The sequence below is a fragment of the Tympanuchus pallidicinctus genome, unplaced genomic scaffold (genome assembly GCF_026119805.1).
Source record: "Tympanuchus pallidicinctus isolate F22 unplaced genomic scaffold, pur_lepc_1.0 scaffold3, whole genome shotgun sequence".
Lineage (NCBI taxonomy): Eukaryota > Metazoa > Chordata > Aves > Galliformes > Phasianidae > Tympanuchus > Tympanuchus pallidicinctus.
Window position 1 is genome coordinate 58,776,238 of NW_026294747.1, and position 20,842 is coordinate 58,797,079.

Below are 20,842 nucleotides of genomic sequence, written 5' to 3' on the forward strand. Positions count from 1 at the left end.
ATCTCTGCTGTGCTCCCTACAGCTGCCGCGCACACTCTCACAGGCCAAGCGTGCGTGCTTGTGACCTTGGGTCACGCTGTGCAGCTCAGCACAAACTGGGCCTAGGACTCTTTGCCTACGGGATTGCTTTCCTTCAGACCAGCTGGTCACAGCACCACACACAGCATCCTCCTGAGGGCGGAGCTGCAGGGGAAGGGAAAAAACCCACACGGGACCAGTGTCCCATCAACGCTGGGTGAGGCTGTGTTACCAAACATGGTGCGACACAGTGCTGGTCAACCACGTGGGGGGACAAAGCGTGGCACGTACCTGGCAGGAGATCAGAACAAGGTAGACAATTCCTTGAACTCGCAGCTGTTTCTTGTCACTTTGCTCTGTGCTTCCACGAGCGAAAGCTGCACCAAGGGAGCGGATAGAGGAGAGAGAAGGAACAGGTCTGTGAGCTTGCACAATGGAGCAAAGATGACAAGGGAAAAGCCACGGGACAAATGCCATCTTTGCGGATCGCTTGGGAATGCAGGTACTGGCTGAAAGTTACGTCTGATGGACAAGAGTAAGCAGTACGAGCTGCTAGGAGCTCCACCAGACAGCAGTTTTCAACAGCTCTCTGCCCACCCGTCCATCCCACGCTGTCTCAGCTTACCTACAAGATGCTGCACAAGACGGGGTGAAAAGGAAGGCACTCAGTCGCTGCACAAGGGCAACAAGCGAGCTACTCACGCAGAGCTCAAGCGCTCCAATGAAGGGACGCAGCACGCACTGCTCCTCCCCTCATTCCAGCCTCTTGTGACATCACTAAGGGCCACCAGGCTGCTCCGCCATGACGACAGGGTGGGGAGGCAAGACCATGTCACAGAAGATGGACCAGAAGATTCCAACACCGCACCCAACATTCTAGAATCAGTGGGCCCTTGGAATTCTACCTCAGCCCAATCCTGCACAAGCTGCCATGCAGTTGTCATGACCACAGCGCAGGACCCAGCGCTTGCTCCTGTGCAGCCTCGTACGGCTGGCCTCAGGCCGTCCCTCTGCAGGGCCTTCCTGCCCTCGGGCAGATGGACGTTGCTTCCCAACAGCGTACCTCGCAGCGCAGGGCCTATGTACAATCCACACTGCAGTCCTATAGATCTGTATCAAGCTATCTATACCCAGACACACAGTCACCACTACCATCTTCTTTCTGAGTCTTGAGGTACGCCATTCAGCGGTTTCATTGCCATCAAACAACCCCACTGACGGCACACTGCTGACACAACGTCCTTGCAAACACAGCAGCAACTCCTGGCACCGAGAGCTCCGGGTACAACAAGCACAGGTGTCATGGTTCTATGTTTTTTGTTTTTGTTTTTTATTTATGTTTTCAGTATTCCACATCAAAACATCATGTAGTGCACGGGGCATTAAAGTGTCACTGCCCCAATCCCAGCTACCTATCCCTGTACATTACAGCAGTCACGGGATCTGGCCCTTCCGGGTGGGGGGGGGCGCTCTCTTGCTCCCTGGCAGTGGGTACTGGAGGGTGCTTTCCTAGCCGTTCCAAGCTTTTCAGGTTTGAATCGGTCCCGGGAACTCTCTCTCTCATCTTGTCTGATTTATTAATCTCAATTTCAATTAAATTGTATATATTGTGTTATCTTGTACTCCAATATTATAGTAAAATAAGTTTTCCTCCATAGATTGTTGCCGCTGCTCTTTTCCTCCCTTCCTTCCTTCCCATTTTTGTGGGACTGGGGTGGGGGGGGAGGGCAGAGGCCTGTCGCCCCTGTCACGGACATAGATTGATCTGGTTAACTCCGTGACAGAATTTTTGGCGCCCAACGTGGGGCTCGATGCTTTTTAGCTGTTAGAACGAATCTCTTTTTCTCTCTGCTCTTAGAGAGCTTCGTTAGGGAGCATTATCAGTAGTTCAGGTTTCTGTGCTGGAAAACCTGACCTTGAAAGATTAGGCGTACTGCCAGTGTTCTGGGATATTTGTAAACTTTGAGCACTACTTAGTCTGGGTAGTGCCTTTTTTTTTTTCTTTTTTTTTCCCTCCTCTTGTTAGCTTCAATTCATTAACCCATTTTTAGCAAGCACCAGTGATGAACCCACTCGTTATCGTGGGGGTGCTGTGTAAAGGATTTAAAGCAATGGTGTTAGTCACAACCTACTGGCCAATAATCCATCTCATACTTACGTGTTGTGGAATTGCATTCATATATAACTACCTAAGGGCACTGATGGAGACACCTATGTTTCACCTACTTGCAATGTGGTATGATTTGAATTTTGACGTTTACATCCCGGAAGGAATGGCTAATTTCACAAACAGCTACCTCCCAAATGGAATGGCTAATTTCACAAACAGTTACATCCCAAATGGAATGGCTAATTTCACAAACAACACGATGTTCAGACCAGTCTCCGGTTTTTCTTCTCGGTTTGTCAAACGTTTTTTGAATCCTGAATTAATAGTCATGGTGGTGTGCGTGTCATCAATTCTCCTGAATGTATTCCAATTCATTTGTAATAAGGGGAAGGAGTCTCTTCCAAAACTAGAGAATGATGATTGGCAGGGAATATGGAGAGGTTTAGGAAAGGTCTTAGAAGCATGGGGACCCGCAGTGTCATGGGATTTTACCCTTGAACACCTGTGGGATCCTGAGAAACTAAGCCAGTATTTGAGTCAGGGACTATGCGGCTTACATAAATCTAAGGAGGTACAACTTATTTGGGGTTTGGCTTGTGCTTACCGTGCCCTATATAACACCATTCTGGAGAGAGAGAGTTTCCGAGCTGAGGTTCAAGCTAAAGGGGAAAATCCCCAAGTCAAATCTAATCAATCACAGGAGACACCAGTAACAATACCAGTTGCTCCTGTGGAGGGCAAGAAATGGAAACGAGTGTCTTCGCGTCTTGAACGAAAAAGAGAAGAAGAGGAGGAGGAGGTGGAGGAAGATCCAGGCGAAGGGCCCTCCTCAGCACCACCACCATCGCGAAAGGCAAAAGGGAAAACTAAGAGACGTGCAGAAGAGAGTGATGAAGAGGAAGTCTCTATTACTACTCGCCGGCCTCTAAAGATGACTGAAATCCAAGGTTCAAGAAAGGAGTTTACACGGCGCCCGAATGAAACTCTTGTTTCCTGGTTGGTTCGCTGTTGGGACAGTGGGGCCCATAGCTTGTCTCTGGATGGTAATGAAGCTCGCCAACTCGGTGCCATTGCCAGAGATCCAGCTATTGATAGAGGAATTAGTCGATGTTCGGATGAGGCTGCCTCCCTCTGGGAACGAGTGTTAACAGCCGTGAAGGAAAAGTATCCCTTCAAAAATGGCTTGAAGATTGCAATGAAAAAATGGGATACAGTTGAAAAGGGTATCCAGTATTTGAGGGAAATAGGCGTGGTGGAAATGTTGTATGACCCTGACTTTGTTCCTAACGACCCACACCAAAACCGCGACCCTGAAAGAGTGAGGACAACGCCTGAGATATGGCAGAAAATCGTGACAACAGCGCCGGACAAATATGCCTCTACATTGATGTCAGCGTGTGACAGATTCAACGAACAACAGAGAACGCCCTTAGTTTATGAATTAATTGTTACGCTCCAAAACTACGAACAATTGCTGTCCCCAATTCATGCTGCCGTTGCTGCGATATCAAAAATGACGGAGCAAGTGTCTCAACTGATTAACCGCGACAAACCTGTAGCAGTATCAGAGACGCTTGATGAAGACCAGGATAATCAAAAGAGTCTAATGAAGGAGATGAAGGAGGTGAAGGAGACGGTGAAATTTTTGCGAGCCCACCTAACTAAAGATGATGAATCTTCCTTCTCACGTGCACCATCAAAGATCTCAGCTGTTAGAAGCAAACGCTCTCCGGCTCAAGTAAGGGGTAATACACCGCGAATTGCCTTATGGTATTACCTACGTGACCATGGAGAAGACATGGGGAAGTGGCACGGTCAACCTACTCCTGTACTACGAGCCCGAGTGAAAGAATTACAAAGCAGATCAACCACCAGTGCAGTTGCTCCAGTTACCACAGGTAATGAATAGGGGGGCCCTGCCCTCAGTCAGGAGGGGGAAAGGGATAATAGAGTATATTGGACTGTGTGGATTCGATGGCCTGGCACATCAGAACCACTGAAATATAAGGCACTGGTGGACACTGGTGCACAGTGCACTCTGATGCCCTCGAGTCACCAAGGGACAGAATTAATCCATATTTCTGGAGTGACCGGGGGCTCTCAAGAATTGACTGTGTTGGAGGCTGAGATAAGCCTCACTGGTAAGGACTGGCAAAAACATCCTATTGTGACGGGCCCAGAGGCTCCATGTATACTAGGTATTGATTATCTCAGAAGGGGGCATTTCAAGGACCCTAAGGGGTATCGATGGGCCTTTGGAATAGCTGCTGTGGACACAGACAACATTAAGCAGCTGTCTGTTTTGCCTGGCCTGTCAGAAGATCCATCTGTTGTGGGGCTGCTGCGAGTAAAAGAGCAACACGTACCGATTGTTACAAAAATGGTGCACAGGCGTCAGTACCGCACCAACAGAGATTCTTTGCTCCCCATTCATAAGTTAATTCGTCAACTAGAGAGCCAGGGAGTGATCAGCAAAACTCACTCGCCTTTTAACAGCCCCATATGGCCAGTGCGTAAAGCCAGTGGAGAATGGAGGCTGACGGTGGACTACCGTGGCCTGAATGAAGTCACACCCCCTCTGAGTGCTGCTGTGCCGGACATGTTAGAACTCCAATATGAACTGGAGTCAAAAGCAGCCAAATGGTATGCCACCATTGACATTGCTAATGCCTTCTTTTCCATTCCTTTGGCCAAAGAATGTAAGCCACAGTTTGCTTTCACCTGGAGAGGCATTCAGTATACCTGGAACCGTTTGCCCCAGGGGTGGAAACACAGCCCGACCATTTGCCATGGACTGATCCAAACTGTATTGGAACAGGGCAGTGCTCCTGAGCACCTGCAGTACATTGATGATATCATTGTGTGGGGCGATACAGCAGAAGAAGTCTTTACAAAAGGAGAGCGAACGATCCAAATTCTTCTGAGTGCTGGCTTTGCTATTAAGCGAAGCAAAGTGAAAGGACCTGCCCAGGAGATTCAGTTCCTAGGTATAAAGTGGCAAGATGGCCGTCGTCACATCCCGACAGATGTGATCAACAAAATCACTGCTATGTCTCCACCCACTAGCAAAAGAGAGACACAATCTTTTCTGGGTGCAGTGGGCTTTTGGAGAATGCATGTTCCAAACTACAGCCTCATTGTAAGCCCCCTTTATCATGTGACACGAATGAGAAATGAGTTTACATGGGGCCCTGAGCAGCAGCAGGCTTTTGAACAGATCAAACAGGAGATAGCCCGTGCCGTGGCCCTCGGGCCAGTACGGACGGGACAGGGTATAAAGAACATCCTCTATACTGCTGCTGGAGAGAACGGTCCCACTTGGAGTTTGTGGCAAAGAGCCTCGGGAGAGACTCGAGGCCGACCCCTGGGATTCTGGAGTCGGGCATACAGAGGGTCTGAAGAGCGCTACACTCCAACTGAGAAGGAGATCTTAGCTGCGTATGAGGGGGTTCGGGCTGCTTCCGAAGTAGTCGGTACTGAAACACAGCTTCTTCTGGCACCTCGACTGCCAGTGCTGAACTGGATGTTTAAAGGAAAGGTTCCCTCCACCCATCATGCTACTGATGCCACTTGGAGTAAGTGGATTGCACTGATTACACAACGAGCACGGATGGGGAACCTCAGCCGTCCAGGAATCCTAGAGGTCATCATGGACTGGCCTGAAGGTAAAAAGTTTGGAACACCACCAGGAGAAGAGGTAGCACGTGCTAAAGAGGCCCCACCATACAATGAACTACCAGAGAATGAAAAAAAATTTGCCCTGTTCACAGATGGATCGTGTCGTATTGTGGGAAAGCATCGCAGATGGAAATCTGCTGTGTGGAGCCCCACACGACAAGTTGCAGAAGCCACTGAAGGGAAAGGAGAATCAAGCCAATTTGCAGAGGTAAAGGCTGTCCAACTGGCCTTGGATATTGCTGAACGGGAGAGGTGGCCAATGCTCTATCTTTACACTGACTCGTGGATGGTAGCGAATGCCTTATGGGGGTGGTTACAGCAGTGGGAGCAAAATAACTGGCAAAGAAGGGGTAAACCTATTTGGGCTGCTGAACTGTGGAAAGACATTGCTGCCCGAACAAAGACTATAGTTGTAAAGGTGCGTCATGTAGATGCTCATGTGCCCAAGAGTCGGGCTACTGAAGAACAGCAAAATAACCATCAGGTAGACCGAGCTGCCAGAATTGAGGTGGCTCAAATAGACCTGGACTGGCAGAACAAGGGTGAATTATTTCTGGCTCGGTGGGCCCATGAGACCTCAGGTCATCAAGGGAGAGATGCAACATACAAATGGGCTAGAGACCGAGGGGTGGACTTAACTATGGATGCCATTGCACAGGTTATTCATAACTGTGAAACATGTGCCATCATCAAACAAGCCAAGAGGATGAAACCTCTGTGGGAGGAAGGGCGATGGCAAAAGTACAAATATGGGGAGGCATGGCAGGTTGATTATATCACCTTGCCACGATCTCGCAATGGTAAGCATTATGTGCTTACTATGGTGGAGGCAACCACTGGGTGGCTTGAAACATATGCAGTACCCCATGCTACCGCCCGAAACACCATACTGGGTCTCGAGAAACAAGTCCTGTGGCGACATGGCACCCCAGAAAGAATTGAGTCAGATAATGGGACTCATTTCAAAAATTCTCTTGTAAATACTTGGGCCAAAGATCATGGCATCGAGTGGATTTACCATATTCCCTATCATGCACCAGCCTCTGGCAAAATTGAACGATACAATGGATTGTTAAAAACGATGCTAAAAGCACTGGGTGGCGGAACATTTAAGCACTGGGAGAAGCATTTGGCAGAAGCCACCTGGTTGGTCAATACCAGAGGATCTATCAATCGTGATGGTCCTAACCAATCCAGTTCCCTACATACCATAGAGGGAGATAAAGTCCCTGTTGTACATGTAAAGAACATGTTAGGAAAGGCAGTTTGGGTTCTTCCAGCTTCTGGAAAGGGCAAACCTCTCCGTGGTACAGTTTTTGCCCAGGGACCAGGATCCACTTGGTGGGTAATGCAGAAGAATGGGGATGTTCAATGTGTACCACAAGGAAACTTGATGCTGGGGGAGTGCAGTTACTAATTGTATGTATATGTATATAATCATGTGTGCATTTTAATCATTTTTTCGTTTGTTTGTATATATGTATATATATTCTAAGCATGATGCAATGATGTAGAATAAGGGGTGGAATGTCATGGTTCTATGTTTTTTGTTTTTGTTTTTTATTTATGTTTTCAGTATTCCACATCAAAACATCATGTAGTGCACGGGGCATTAAAGTGTCACTGCCCCAATCCCAGCTACCTATCCCTGTACATTACAGCAGTCACGGGATCTGGCCCTTCCGGGTGGGGGGGGGGCGCTCTCTTGCTCCCTGGCAGTGGGTACTGGAGGGTGCTTTCCTAGCCGTTCCAAGCTTTTCAGGTTTGAATCGGTCCCGGGAACTCTCTCTCTCATCTTGTCTGATTTATTAATCTCAATTTCAATTAAATTGTATATATTGTGTTATCTTGTACTCCAATATTATAGTAAAATAAGTTTTCCTCCATAGATTGTTGCCGCTGCTCTTTTCCTCCCTTCCTTCCTTCCCATTTTTGTGGGACTGGGGTGGGGGGGGAGGGCAGAGGCCTGTCGCCCCTGTCACGGACATAGATTGATCTGGTTAACTCCGTGACAACAGGGCTCTGGGTTGCTTTGGATGCAGTTGCAGCATGGATCTGAGGGCTTTGTGGAAGGGGATATATTGCAAATGGCACCGACGTTTTCAGACCATTTCTCTTTCGGCATGGTCCCAGCACCTGGCATGCTGATCATCATCCTGAATATACATTTTGTCAAAGTTCTACAACTAATGAAATAGTTCCTTACCAAACGCAATCTGATCACTCTTCTGGCCATATTTTGTTCCAGCTACCGCTTCCTGCGGGTGGCACCAATAGCGCTGCATCACCTATAGCTCTCTGCTCTTACAGTTCTCATGCTGTCTGGGCAGTCCTCGTGGCCTCACAACTCTCTCATGCCACACGTGCCACATTCTGAGGCACAGAAGATATATCACACTACTTCAAAACGCCTTTTTTTTTTTTTAAATACAATGATACTAGGGATAATCATCTGGAGCTAGAGCATTATAAAAAAATTCCCTTTAGTTCAACCATAAGTCTGCCCCATGGACTCCAGAAGAGCTCTAAGAACATGCAGCCTGGACATGGATGGCAGCTACCATAACAGTAAGCAATGAAAAATGAGGTGGTGAGCCATGCTGTGTCATTGCATCTGCGGGCAGGGATTCTCCTTGGACTGAGCAGAGTGCAGATGTCGCCTGAGAAAAGAGCTTAGGATCATTCAGGAAAAGCAAATGAGTTGAGTAATTAATTGAAGAAACTCACGTTCTAAAGGTACTTAGAAGGAGAGAGTATTTCCCAACAGAATGGGTTTAACTGTCTATTCCCTGTTTTGCTAGACAGGTCTACTCTATGGATGCTTAGACTGACCTGAGAGGGCATGCTTCAGCACACCCCACAATTTCCAGTTTCCACATCGTCCAGGCAGCGCAAGTGCGGTGTACGTCTCCCTTGGCACAGACATCAAGCTTTTCTTCCTGTGCAATCAACTAATTATGACGGGGGAAGGGGACAGTACAGGCCTCACAAGAGAAGAGCCTGGCGGAACGATTTTAGAGCTGGGAGTCAGGCAAATGACTCGGCTCAAGTGCACCTATACCAATGCACGCAGCATGAGCAACAAGCAGGAGGAACTGGAAGCCATTGTGCACCAGGCTAACTACGATCTAGCTGCTGTTACTGAAACATGGTGGGACTGCTCCCATGACTGGAGCGTTGAGATTGATGGCTATAAGCTCTGCAGAAGGGATAGACAAGGAAGGAAGCCAGAATATTCATCAATACTGAATTGATCCTGCAATTCAGGAACCTCACAAGCAACCTGAAATAAGCGTTTAAAAAAAAAAAAAAAAAAAAGAAAAGAAAAAGGAGAAAAAGGTAATCAGCATACCAGCAGCTGTTCTTCTTCAAACCATGGTTCCCAAGCATACTGCAATTGGACAAGCTATAGCTTATCACATCAAAAGCCATCTAGAAGATTCAGTTATTGGTACTGGCCATGTCGGCATTCGCTCACTGTAAGCATCTGCAGGACAAGTCCATGGACCGAATGACCTTGTGCACCCATCCTTCTGTCTCAGCTGCAAGAATAATCCTCACTCCCAGCCATTTCCAGTTTTCTTTCTTACAAAAGATGAAAGATATAAAGAAGCTCTTCATTCAAAAGTTACTTGATTATACAAACAACTAAATTCCAGCCTGCTTTAATCCAAAGTGCCATCTAGTTTGCATACAGAGAACTAGGGTGCATATAGGAAAGAACGCACGCACACTCTAGTTTTCAATGGCCAGAATATCATAATAAACACATAGAAAAACAGCCTTTACTCTGGAGGCTTGTATGGCAAAGCCAATTGTTTGGACCAGCTCATTAATATACTATATCTAGTTTGTCAATTCCAGCTACGAATTTTATATGTCATTATGATCAATGATTGTGGAAGCCCAAAGGGCAATCTCTCATTTTCAACAGACCTCCTTTTTGACTGAGATGGAATTTATTACATTTAAAATTCATCACTCCTCTTTGTTTGCAACACTGTCCTCTGACAAACTCCTCAACACAATCAGCTCAAGTCTTCTACCTGAATTTCTGGGATGACTGTGACAAGTATTCCTTCACGATGCTCAGATGTGCACCGTCTCCCATGAGCATCTTGCTGGACGCAGCATGCTGCAGCATCTTTGCAACAAACCAAGGTTTCTTCGTTGATCTGCAGTCAGCTGCCCTCCAGCTGCAAGATCCATTAGGTCAAATGCATCCAGTGCCACCATGGCCGGATTCACGTAGCGGTGATAGAGTAAGTTGCCAACAATCAAGGACAAGTTGAGGAGAGAAAAAAACACGTGGAAAACCAATGGCACAGACCTCCACTGACTTTTACTGACACTACTCCGAGTGAGTTCTGACCAATTACTTTCCAGTGAGCTTTCTGTACCACATGCAGACACGCTCTCTAGAGTCAAGAAGGTCACCTGCGATACGCAGTAGTACCTCAGGTCGCAAATAAATCAGTGAAAACACAAGCTGCACATTGCAGTGTTAAGATAGTAACTCACGCAGCGTGCTGCGCTGGGACAGTTGTCTTTTACTTCATAGCATTGCTTTTCCACCACTTCCCTTCAAGTGCCTTAAAAACAAAACAAATACAACCAACAACAGAATCCTCAAAATCTGGTCAACATCAAGCACTGGAAGAAACACAGAACTCTGACTGGGGACGGATGGGAGCCCATCAAGACTTTATAGACACAGATTAAAGGGAGGACAGGGACAGATGACGTAGCGGGGGATCTACAGGCCAACCAACCAGGATGACCACGTGGATGAAACCTTCTCATGGGCAGACAGGAACAGCTGCATGCTGTGATTCTATGAACACGGCCTGTGTTGAGAAGGAGCACAATGCTCATCTCGTTCCAACCCCCCGCTGCGTGCAGGTTCACCAACCAGCAGCCCAGGCTGCCCAGAGCCACATCCAGCCAGGCCTTGAATGCCTCCAGGGATGGGGCATCCACAGCCTCCTTGGGCAGCCTGCCCGAGTTGTGGGCAGAGATTGGCTTGGTAGAGTAAGAGCTACGGTATCTGTATCTATGAGTTAACACAGAAGAAATGCTTTGGGGCTTTTTTTGGCCTACCTCTTCATGAGATTCACTTCTAATAGTCTCAACACCCCTGTCACAAGATGATCTACTGCGTCCAGTTCTGGGCTCCCCAGTACAAATAAGACAGGGATCTCTTGGAAAGAGTCCAGCGGAGGGCCACGAAGATGGTGAAGGGCCTGGAGCATCTCTGCTATGAGGAAAGGCTGAGTGAACTGGGTCTGTTCAGCCTTGAGAAAAGAAGACTGAGAGGGGACCTGATCCAGGTCTATAAATATCTAAGGTGTGGGGGGCAGAATGGTGAGGCCAGACTGTTTTCAGTGGTGAGTGGAGACAGGACAAGGAGAAACGGCTGGAAACTGCAGCATAGGAAGTTCCGCACAAACATGCGCAAGAACTTCTTTACAGTGAGGTGACGGAGCACTGGAACAGGCTGCCCAGGGAGGTGGTGGAGTCTCCTTCTCTGCAGATGTTCAAGACCTGCCTGGATGCCTACCTGTGCGACCTGGTGTAGGGAACCTGCTTTGGCAGGGGGGTTGGACTCGATGAGCTCTGGAGGTCCCTTAAAACCCCTACAATTCTGTGATCTTTATACCTTTCAGAAGAAAGCCATCTCGAGCTGATGGAAAAAAGCTGGTAGCAATTGGACAGATGCATGCAATGAATACAGGGATGGTTCGGAACGATTAACAGAGCAATGCAAAGCAGCTGAGCAACTTTCAGAAAAAAACAGTAGCAACAGCTTCCATACCCGGCCTCACCATTCTGAGATCCCATCTGGTTCACCCAGCACTTGTAAATATCCACTGGATCCGTTCTGACGTTGAGCGATTCGTCCTCAATTATCTCCTTCACAACTGGGGCCAAGATCTGCCTCAGTGCGTTCTGACCACGGGCACCACGGTTGAAAGAGCGCATCTCAAAAATACAGAGGAAACAAAGGGACTTCTACACAGGCACAACTATTTCCTTTCAGTATTTAAACAAGTAAGCAATCAGCAACAAAAGCCATTCACAGCATGCCGCTATGGGAAATCCAGCAGCAGAGAATAAAGCATAGACATGCACTTTCCTGAACTACTACTCCAAAAAAAGATAATAATAATTAAACAAACCTTTTAGGCGTTACCTGTTGGAGGGCACATACCATCCTCACACTTAAAAACATCAAAAAAGGCATGACTGCCTCCAACATTACATGTATTTGCTATTCCTAGCAAGTTGTGAAGCTCCGTATCAGCCAGAAGTCATAAACACCAAACTCCTAAGTGGCAATCAACTCAATTATGCCGACAGACAGCCAGAATCCTTAAGCCTGACAGCCAGGAAAAAACCCAAACCAGACAGCATCTGATTTTCAGCCTCCTCATCAGTTTTGGAAAACAGTGACCTTCGCGTCAGCTTCACTCTGGCCTGTAAAGCCCAAGCTCGCAGTCTGTGCCAAGTCCTTCTTACTAGACAGCAGAGAACTTAGATGGGAATGAATCTTAGGAAAGCACTGCAGTAGATCAAAAACAGTGCCTCCCTGAGCAAGAAAGCACTGGCTAAAGAAAAATGGCTTTAATCCTAAAGAACAAAGGTAATTCCTCCTCCTTCCAGGTTACAGAAAGGACTGACGTGAAACAGCATGAGCAGAAGGCAGGGACAGGTCAGCATTATCAGCTAATGAGCACGGGACATCACACAACAACAGCTGCAATTTTAGCAGCGGCCCAAACTCAGGCAACAGCAAGGCTGTGTCCTATGCTACAACGTACTTGATCTCTTCCTGCAATGCTGTTTGCAACAGCCGCAACAGCAGAGATTCCTCTCTCTGACTGGATGCGTAGTTATGCAGCGTGAAGATGGCTGAATCCATGAACTCTGTGGGTTTGTTTTGAGGCATCTGCAAAAGCAGCTTGGCCAAGTACGTTGGAGTAGTCTAAAACAAGAAGAAAAAGTACTTAGTGCACGTGTATAATCAATGACTATTAAGATGTTGTCATTATGAAATAAACAAGAGAGTTTGACAAAGCAGACTAAGCTAACAAAAGGAGAATAAATAGAAGGCTTACCCCTATCCTGGGCTCACTTACAAAACTCCAGCAGAGCAGATCTCCAGACGAGATCCTTCCCCACTGGCAGCCAGCTCTTAAACAGGTCTAGGAGGGCTGTAGCCAGGCTGCACCCCTTCCAGCAGCACAGCTGCATTGCCTTCACCTGTGCTCCTCTGCCTGACTCACTGCTCGCCTCAGGTGATCAATCAGAGGTTCAGGCCATGACTCAGCAGTTCCCATACAGCACGTGTCCACAAAAGCCAACACCACAAAGACAGACAGCGCCTCAACACCGCAGTGCAGAAGTACAGACTGTTCCAATACACGTAAGCATCTATGACAAGAGCAGTGAATGAAAAGCTGCATACCTCAAGTAGAAAAGATGCTGATAGGCTTCCAGCTTTTCCCTCTCCTCTTTGCTCCAAGCTTGCAAACCTCCCTTTTGCTCGTTCAGCGTCACCACGTCACAGAGCTGTTCCTTGTTCTCCTTGCTAAGATTTTTGCTATGAGAAACAACATCCTGCAAAGAACACAGAGGGACAGATTCCACATTTAAATAACACGCAATATGGGAAAAAGCTGCACGATAGCACTTCCTTTTGTGTGGATAAGGCAGTCAAGGTACATCAGGAGATCGTGAAGTGAAACATTATCTGTTGTAGCAGCGATTTCTGTCTTGTCCCCACATTCCAGAATTGGGTGAGAACCTACAAGGACTAATTGCTTTGAGCAGGGACTACTGTCACAGCTGGTAGCGTTCTGAAGATGCTTGAAAATGCCTTTCTTTCTCAACTGTGCTTGAAGCCCCAAGCCCTGTTTCCATTTTGCTGACTCCCTGCCTCCACTGCTCTGATAACGATGATACTTTTTGCTGCCAGCATCAGCCCAAGAGCTGGAGCCTCCTTTGGAACTGAACTTCACTGCTGCCATGGTTCAGATTTTACACAAGGTCAAGCCTAGCGCCACGCTATTCAGGACCAAAGGAAAAGGTGACTGTAACTTCAGCTTGAGTTAAAAAAAGGCACCGCTGTATCAGCAACGTTGTTCTTGTGTGCAATCAATCGTCAGCAAAGTGACAGAGGGGGCTTCCATCAGCCAACCAACACCAAGCAGTCTGAGCACATTTCCTGCTCCAAAATCACCTCCCCCTCTGATACAGCACACAAAACGTGAGAAGAAATTAAGGTGTGCAAGTCCATGACTCACGTAACCACAAGTGAACAGACAAACAGTTCTCAGAGCCTTCAAGCATACCATCTATTGCTTTCCCTTGGTCCCCAGTGGGTTTTTTTCTGGTGCTTTGTTTTTAAAACACTTGAAGCCTTGATGTTTCTGCTGCAGTTCTCTTTCTAGGGATACATAGTAATAAGTGGAACAGTTAGGAACTTACTGGGAGGAAAACCTGTAACTCGGGGGGAAATACTTCCCACTGCATCTGAGTAAGTGAGATCCAGGCTCAGAAGGTCCTCATGCTAACTGCCACTGGCCTCAATTCACTCTGCTCGTCTCCCAGCACTGCATTTCCTACCTGCAGTGTCATTCTGTTCTTCACTAGCAGTCCAATCTTGAGGTCCATGAGATTGAGGTCATTTTCAAGCTGTTGATTAGATCGGATCAAGGTCACAGCTTCCTCACACAGTTTCATTAGCTCCAGCTCCTCCTGAAAATCTGGGTCCGATCGAGCAAGTGAACCAATTTCCCAACCACAGCCGTAGGTGGGTTTTCAGCATTAACTAAAAACAAGAGACAAAACAGCAGAGGACAGGAAACAAATTAATGCATGTGTTACCTCTGTGCAGACAGCATGTCAAGCAGCAGCCAGTCCAGGGTCAAATTAACACCAATGGGCTTGAATAACTCCTGACAGCATCCGGAACTTCTGGCATGGAATAAATCACGACAGAAGTCAACGCTATAGGATGAAGTCAGTATCAGCTTAGGGGAGTCCACCTTGCTGAACTTACCCCAAAGATCAGCGCTCCTATTTCCCAGCAGCAAAAGTACTACCGTGAACCAACTTTGCACAGAATCACAGAATGTCAGGAATTGGAAGGGACCTCCAAAGATCACCTCGTCCAATCCCCCTGCTGGGGCAGGATCACCTAGATTAGGGCACACAGGAACATGTCCACGTAGCTGCTGAATGTCTCCACAGGAGATCCCACAACCTCTTTGGGCAGCCCATCCCAGTGTTCTGTTACCCTTGCCGTGAAGAAGTTGTTCCTCTTATTTATGTGGGACCCCCTATGCTCCAGCTTGCACACATTGCCCCTTGTCCTATCACTGGATGCCACTGAGAAGAGCTTGCCTTCATCCTCCTCACGCTCACTATTCACACATTTATAAACATCAACGAGGTCACCCCTCAGTCTCCTCCAAGCTAAAGAGACCCAGCTTTCTCAGCCTTTCCTCACAGGGAGATGCTCCACTCATCAGGGCAGAGTAGAGGGGAAAGAGCACCTCTCCACCTCCTATCCCTACTCTTCCTCATACACCCCACGATGCCCTCTTGGCCACGAGAGCACAGTGCTGGCTCATGCTCCTCCTACCGCCCACCAGGATCCCCTGATCCCTTTCTCCTACGCTGCTCTCCAACAGCTCAGCCCCCAACCTATACTGGTACTCAGGTTGCTCTTGCCCAGATGCAAGACTCCACACCTGCCCTTGTTCTTTCTCATTCCGTTTCTCCCCACCCAACTCTCCAGGTCTCGCTGGAAGGCAGCACAGCCTTTTGCTGTGTCAGCCACTCTGCCCAGTTTTGTGTCAGCCGGGAGAAATGAGGGCTTCAACTTGGATCAGCTCCTTCTTTCCATCACTGTTGTTATGCGGCAGGCTGTCAGCTGAACCGCAGCCATTTGTGCTTCCCAACAGCTCTCCATTGGTGGAAGCACACAGCCCAGCATCACTACATGCTCTGGCTCTGCTCGGTTGACAAGAGCACGAATCACCTATAAAAGAATGAACAGGGGTTGGTGTCAAACTCTCCCAGGCTGAATTACAAAAGTGGTTCTTGATCAGGGGAGAACTGAAGGTGTCAGGTATGGGCTGGAACGCTAGAAGGGCAATCAAGCCCAGTGACAGCATGCATTCTATGTTGCTGGAAAGCAGAGCTTTGGAAGCAGGATTTGCACTCTTACCTGCCAGCACTACGACTTGCATTTCTGCAGGCTCCCTGGCATTGCACTGCAGTTGGCGTTTGGCCACAGAAGATGGTTTTCCCAGGCTGAAACAGGAACACCAACAGCCAGCTGCTGATTCCTTCAAGGAACGGACGCTGCCGGAGGGGAGAGGTGCTAGGGAGCAGCCAAGGCATCACAGTGCATCCAAAAGCCCTGAAAGGCATCACAAAGCCACCGCCAGGAAGCTTGGGGTCACCACGAGCAGAATCCAAGATGCTAGAGATTATTTGCTACCGTACCAACTGGGACCTGCAGACATCCCAAAGCCAGACAGAATGGGAAATAACCCAGAGCTCTGCTTCGTGCACCCTGCAGCCTCAGCGTTGCCAGCAGAGGTGCCTTGCTGTGTGCCGCATTCATCCCAGTCCTCGTGAATGAAGACTCCACAGGCACTCAAGGCGTTGAGTGAGTATAAGTGCGCTTTTATTATTAAAGGAAAACACAGGAGGGCGTGAGAGGTCCAGGTAAAGATGGGAATCGTCCTCTCTTGGATGGAAAGATCACGTAGAGAGTGGCTCAGAGCTCTCAGAGATGCTGCACGGTGCCTGGGACTGGAGGCCTGATTGTACGCCCCCCTCCAAGAGGCTCTGCTGCTCCTCCTCGCTGATGCTGACCTGCTCCTGCACAGAGGTGTTGCTGTCCGGGCACTCGGACTGTACTTGGGCTGGGCTGCACTGCAAAGGTGCCGGGTCACAGTCCAGGCTGGTGACTGCGGTGCCTGGTGGGCACAGGTCAGCATCTTCAGCACAGCCGGGAGAAATGAGGGCTTCAACTTGGATGAGCTCCCTCTCTCCATCACTGTTGTTACGTGCAAGGCTGTCACGTGATCCGCAGCCATTTGTGCTTCCCAAGAGCTCTCCATTGGTGGAAGCACACAGCCCAGCTTCGCTACTTTCTCCAGCTCTTCTGGGTGGACAAGGGCTCAGTTCATCTAGGAAGGATACACAGGGGGTTAGTGCCAAACTTTCACAAGCTGAATTACAAAAGGGGTTCTTGATCAGGGGAGAACTAAAGGTGTTAGGTATGGGTTGGAATGCTGGAAGTAGATACAAGCCCACTGACAGCAAGAATTCTACGTTGCTGAAAAGCAAGGCGTTGAAAGCTGGATTTGCACCCTTACCTGCCAGCACTACGATTTCTGTTTCTGAGGGCTCCCTGGGATGGTGCTGTGGCTGGCGTTTGGCCCCAGACGATGGTTTCCCCAGGCTGAAGCAGGAACACCAACAGCCAGCTGGTGATTCCTTTATCTTGCTGGGTGGACTTGGTCTGGAGAGAGAAAACAGGGAATGGTGTGAGTTGTGCGTGGCGCAGGGTGAGGGAAGAGCTGCACTGAGCTCGTGCCAACAGTTGCTTGTTCCTAGCACCGCCTGGTTCCTGCTGAAACACAGCTTAGAAACTCGCTCCATTTCAAGCAGTTGAGGATGGTTCCATTCCTATAGCTCAGCCCTGAAGTCTTGCTGGCTAAATTCCCCTCAACTGTGTCAAGCAAGATGCAGAGCATGTGAGGTCCACAGGCTCCACACCTGTACAGGACAGCATCAAAGGGTGGCTTTGATTGAGTAGGCAGGCATAACTGCTGGCTGAGGAATTGCACAGCCATAAAGGAACTTCAAAAGCATCTCTGACTCTGACACTGACAGCTCATCAGCCCATTTCACTGCCATGTCTAGTTTCTAGTGTCAGCAGGTCTGACCAACAGCTCTGCGTAGAGGAGAACCACAACTGGATTCAGGCACGAGGCTCTGAAATCTGGAAAACCCCAACCTTTCCAGGTACAGCCAGCACAGGCCAGGGTAGACGTCAGCGTGGCTTTGTGCATCTCGTCACTGCCTGCCCAGCAAGGAAGGAACGGCACCGTTGTGAGGCTAAACTGAGCCCGGCGGGCAACTCAATGTTAGTTGAATCTCACAGTCCAAAGGGAGGGGAGATTCACTGCAACACTTCAGGCACCATTCATTAAATCTAATTTCCACAAGTTTAGGCACTAGAAATAATGGAGACAGAACAAACACAACCCACCCAAACAGTGATGATAGCTGCTGGAAAACAAAGTCCTCTTTACCTTTCAGGTGGAAAGTCGATGACTGTGTGGAATTTCCCCCGTACAGCTGTGGGGCCTTCTTCCACCTCTATGTCCCTGCTCTCTGTCACAGCGACAGGAGAGCTGCTGTGGCCTCGCCTCCGTGCCTGCGCCTCCTCCAGGCTGAGCAGCTCTGTGGCAGGAGAAGACGCCTGCACAGACTGGGGCCCTGAGAGAGAACTGTGCCCTGGAAGGGAAAACCACAGGTGAGAGCCAGGATCAGAAAGCGGCAGCACAGCCATCGCAGGTCTGGGGGAGCTGCTGTGTTTTCCTCAGACTTGCTTAACCGAGCCACTGGAAGAAGAGCAGCTCAAAACAACCATGTGCTCAGAGGTGTGTCTATGGCAAAGGACGCAGTCATCATTAAGAGCAGCTCCCTGTATCGAAACAGGCAAACAAAAACCCTAGAAAATGGGGGCAGGGAACTGAGAAAGCTCCGCTGCCACACGTTAATCAAGCTTCACCTGCTTGCAAAACATCATAATGACAGTGATGGTTTTTTCTCCTTGTCAAGTTTGGGCTTGCACATTCTCAGCATCCAGCAACTGGACGCCAGATTCCAATCTAAGCCCAGAAGTCTGCTGTTCCCTCGACAGGAAAAGTGTATTTCAAAGGACTTGGAAAAGGCCTGCATTTGATCCAGGTGTCTGACCAAGATAAAGCTAATGGAGGAAGACACTCACCTGCTCCATCTGCAATGTCCGATCCGGATGTGGAGCAGAAGAGGACGTCTGTGTGGTCGATGATGAATTCCACCACAGCCGACTGCGTCTGCAGTTCCGTGCAGGCAGCTCTCCCGCTGGCGCAGGCAGACTCGCTCTGCTGTGATCTGTAGAAAAGGCAGGTTTTAGAAGTCATTCAGCCAAGATCGCTTCCCCAGGTCTGAATTACTGCAGCCCAAAGCTGTCACATTTGTTCTCAGGAGACTTCCGCGGCGGGCATATAAGAGATGCCACTGAAGAAGTTCTCCTGGCTGATCAAGGACACACCAGTCCCATCTAAACAAGAGAGCAGCAATGCTCAGCTAGAAATTGTGCCCACGCGGGGTTGGAGAACAGTCCAGGCTCCTGCTCTGCTGTCAGCCACTCACTGCACATTTTACAGGAGAAGAGCACATGTGGTGCAGAAGAAGGGAGGACTGCTTTATTCTACTGGAGAACAGATGTAAGCGTTCTGTTGAAACGGAAAAAGAAGTTTACCTTAGGAGGTTTGGAGCCCACACAATGGCTAAGTTCTTAGCATGCATGTTGGTGACAGAGCTGTTTGCAGCAAGACAGGCCAAGTGTCTCATCAGGAACACCAGGGTCCTGGGAAACAAGAGAGGCAAATGTTCAGCACCAGCCAGCATGCCGTGCTGCCACTCACAAAGCAAACCTCAATTCACACTAGTTGTTATTACTGCTACTGATGCTGAAGATGAAGTAGATCCAACTTGACCAAGTGCCACGCTGCAGCACCCAGCACCAGCACAGCACAGCCACAGCCATCAGCTGCACCAAGCCTACCCCCGTGCCCAGGAACTGACCCAATAAATTAACCCTGTAAATTAAACCGGTGCAGCCTTCAACCGCTTCAACATACCCAGGCATCGTGTTGCTCACGTGAGACAAAGCCTGGAATCGCACCATTGCCCTCTGAAGTGCAGCAGGGCTGAGCTCAGCAGGCTGAGGGCAGCACTGACCTGTAGTGAGGAGCGGGCAGCTGCTGGATGACGTCCCGCATTCTGACCAGCCGCTCCTCCTCTGTAGTGGCACCAACAGCATCCTGGAAAAGGGCAGAAAGGGATTGAGACACAAATCAGGCGAGATACCTGCCGCAGGGTCGGGAACCATGGGCACAGCGCGCTGCTGGTCAGCACTGAGAAAGATTTTAGGCCTCCCCAGAGGCATCTGGCAAACATAGCGGCACGCAGCTGGTGCCACCACGGCCAAGGAGTCCAAGCACCGGGCCGGTTTACAGCCTGGTTGGGCAGCTCAGCTCCTCGCAGGGGGCATTCATCTCCAAGTACGCTTGGCTATTAATCCCCTTCCTGTTCCAGAAATAGCTGGGGAATAGCAAAATCAAACAAACAAACAAACAACACAGGAATTCTCGCAAGCACTGTGAATATGGAAATAACCACCTCCTGGGGCCACCAGAAGCGGCATCAGCACGATGCAGGATGTGGCAAAGACATGCGAGTAAACCCCATGGGGCTAACAGAAGAAGGGCCTCAGAGCTGGGGCACTGCTGCAGCCATCTCCCAAGAGGCCCAGCAAAGAGGGAAAGGAAAGGCGTTGCCTCGTGCTTACCGAGAACTTGTCGTACAGCTGGTCGGTCAGCAGGGGGGTCGGGAGCTCCCTGAAGTACATTTTGCAGAGGGAGCTCGCGCTGTGAACGTCGCGGACGGTTAGCTCAGGAACCTGCTCACACTCAAATTCCTGGCTGCAGAGAAGGACACGAAAGCGGTTGAGAAAGAGGAAAGCAAGTCAAAAGCCACACCCAATGCAATCAAGAGTTGGAAGGGCTTCCTGATGTACAGGAGAACACAAACACTCGGCCACCAGCACCACGTCAGCCGTGCTGGATGGGATGTTCCCAAAGGAGACCTTTTCTCTGTGCTAAGGCGTTGCCCGCAGGCCTCTGAACGCCCGCAACAGGGCACGTGCCCCTGCTGGCAGCTGTGTCTGTCAGTCGC

General features: G+C 49.1%; 2 protein-coding genes across 5 annotated transcripts in view; both read right to left on the reverse strand.

Annotated features, from left to right (window-relative positions):
• Window positions 1–304: 304 nt before the first annotated feature.
• LOC128087253 (ras GTPase-activating-like protein IQGAP1) lies at window positions 305–16,165 on the reverse strand. 4 transcript variants are annotated; one of them, XR_008209717.1, is made up of 5 exons: window positions 16,044–16,165; window positions 15,565–15,854; window positions 14,871–15,008; window positions 14,435–14,785; window positions 14,062–14,255 (listed from the first exon to the last, which is right to left on the reverse strand). XR_008209717.1 is itself a non-coding variant. In XM_052696699.1 (4 exons), exons 2-4 carry the CDS (start codon window positions 12,753–12,755, stop codon window positions 365–367), a joined length of 333 nt encoding a protein of 110 aa, XP_052552659.1. In that variant the 5' UTR covers window positions 12,756–12,791; window positions 12,925–13,192; the 3' UTR covers window positions 305–364. The 4 variants fall into 4 exon arrangements, 1 of the variants encoding a protein (XP_052552659.1); XM_052696699.1 differs by lacking the exons at window positions 14,062–14,255; window positions 14,435–14,785; window positions 14,871–15,008; window positions 15,565–15,854; window positions 16,044–16,165 and adding exons at window positions 305–395; window positions 11,622–11,795; window positions 12,628–12,791; window positions 12,925–13,192; XR_008209719.1 differs by lacking the exons at window positions 14,062–14,255; window positions 14,435–14,785; window positions 14,871–15,008; window positions 15,565–15,854; window positions 16,044–16,165 and adding exons at window positions 310–395; window positions 8,368–8,466; window positions 8,639–8,745; window positions 9,159–9,638.
• A 420-nt stretch (window positions 16,166–16,585) lies between these two features.
• LOC128085211 (rho GTPase-activating protein 32-like) overlaps window positions 16,586–20,842 on the reverse strand; it is a 35,656-nt gene continuing 31,399 nt past the window's right edge. The window contains exons 8-14 of the mRNA XM_052692297.1: window positions 20,457–20,589; window positions 19,847–19,929; window positions 19,365–19,472; window positions 18,849–18,994; window positions 18,148–18,352; window positions 17,206–17,351; window positions 16,586–17,016 (exon numbers count right to left, since the gene is read on the reverse strand). Coding sequence (XP_052548257.1) covers window positions 16,586–17,016; window positions 17,206–17,351; window positions 18,148–18,352; window positions 18,849–18,994; window positions 19,365–19,472; window positions 19,847–19,929; window positions 20,457–20,589 — 1,252 coding nt within the window. The remainder of the gene's footprint in view (window positions 17,017–17,205; window positions 17,352–18,147; window positions 18,353–18,848; window positions 18,995–19,364; window positions 19,473–19,846; window positions 19,930–20,456; window positions 20,590–20,842) is intronic.

Bases quoted from the DNA above. Each gene is read 5' to 3' on its own strand.
- LOC128087253 (XM_052696699.1), bottom strand. From the start codon at position 12,755: ATGCCTCAAAACAAACCCACAGAGTTCATGGATTCAGCCATCTTCACG. The intron at 11,796-12,627 runs GTACGTTGTAGC...TTTCCTCTGTAT, and splicing joins GCATTGCAGGAAGAGATCAA to TTTTGAGATGCGCTCTTTCA. The intron at 396-11,621 runs GTATGGAAGCTG...CCCTTGGTGCAG, and splicing joins TCTCAGAATGGTGAGGCCGG to CTTTCGCTCGTGGAAGCACA.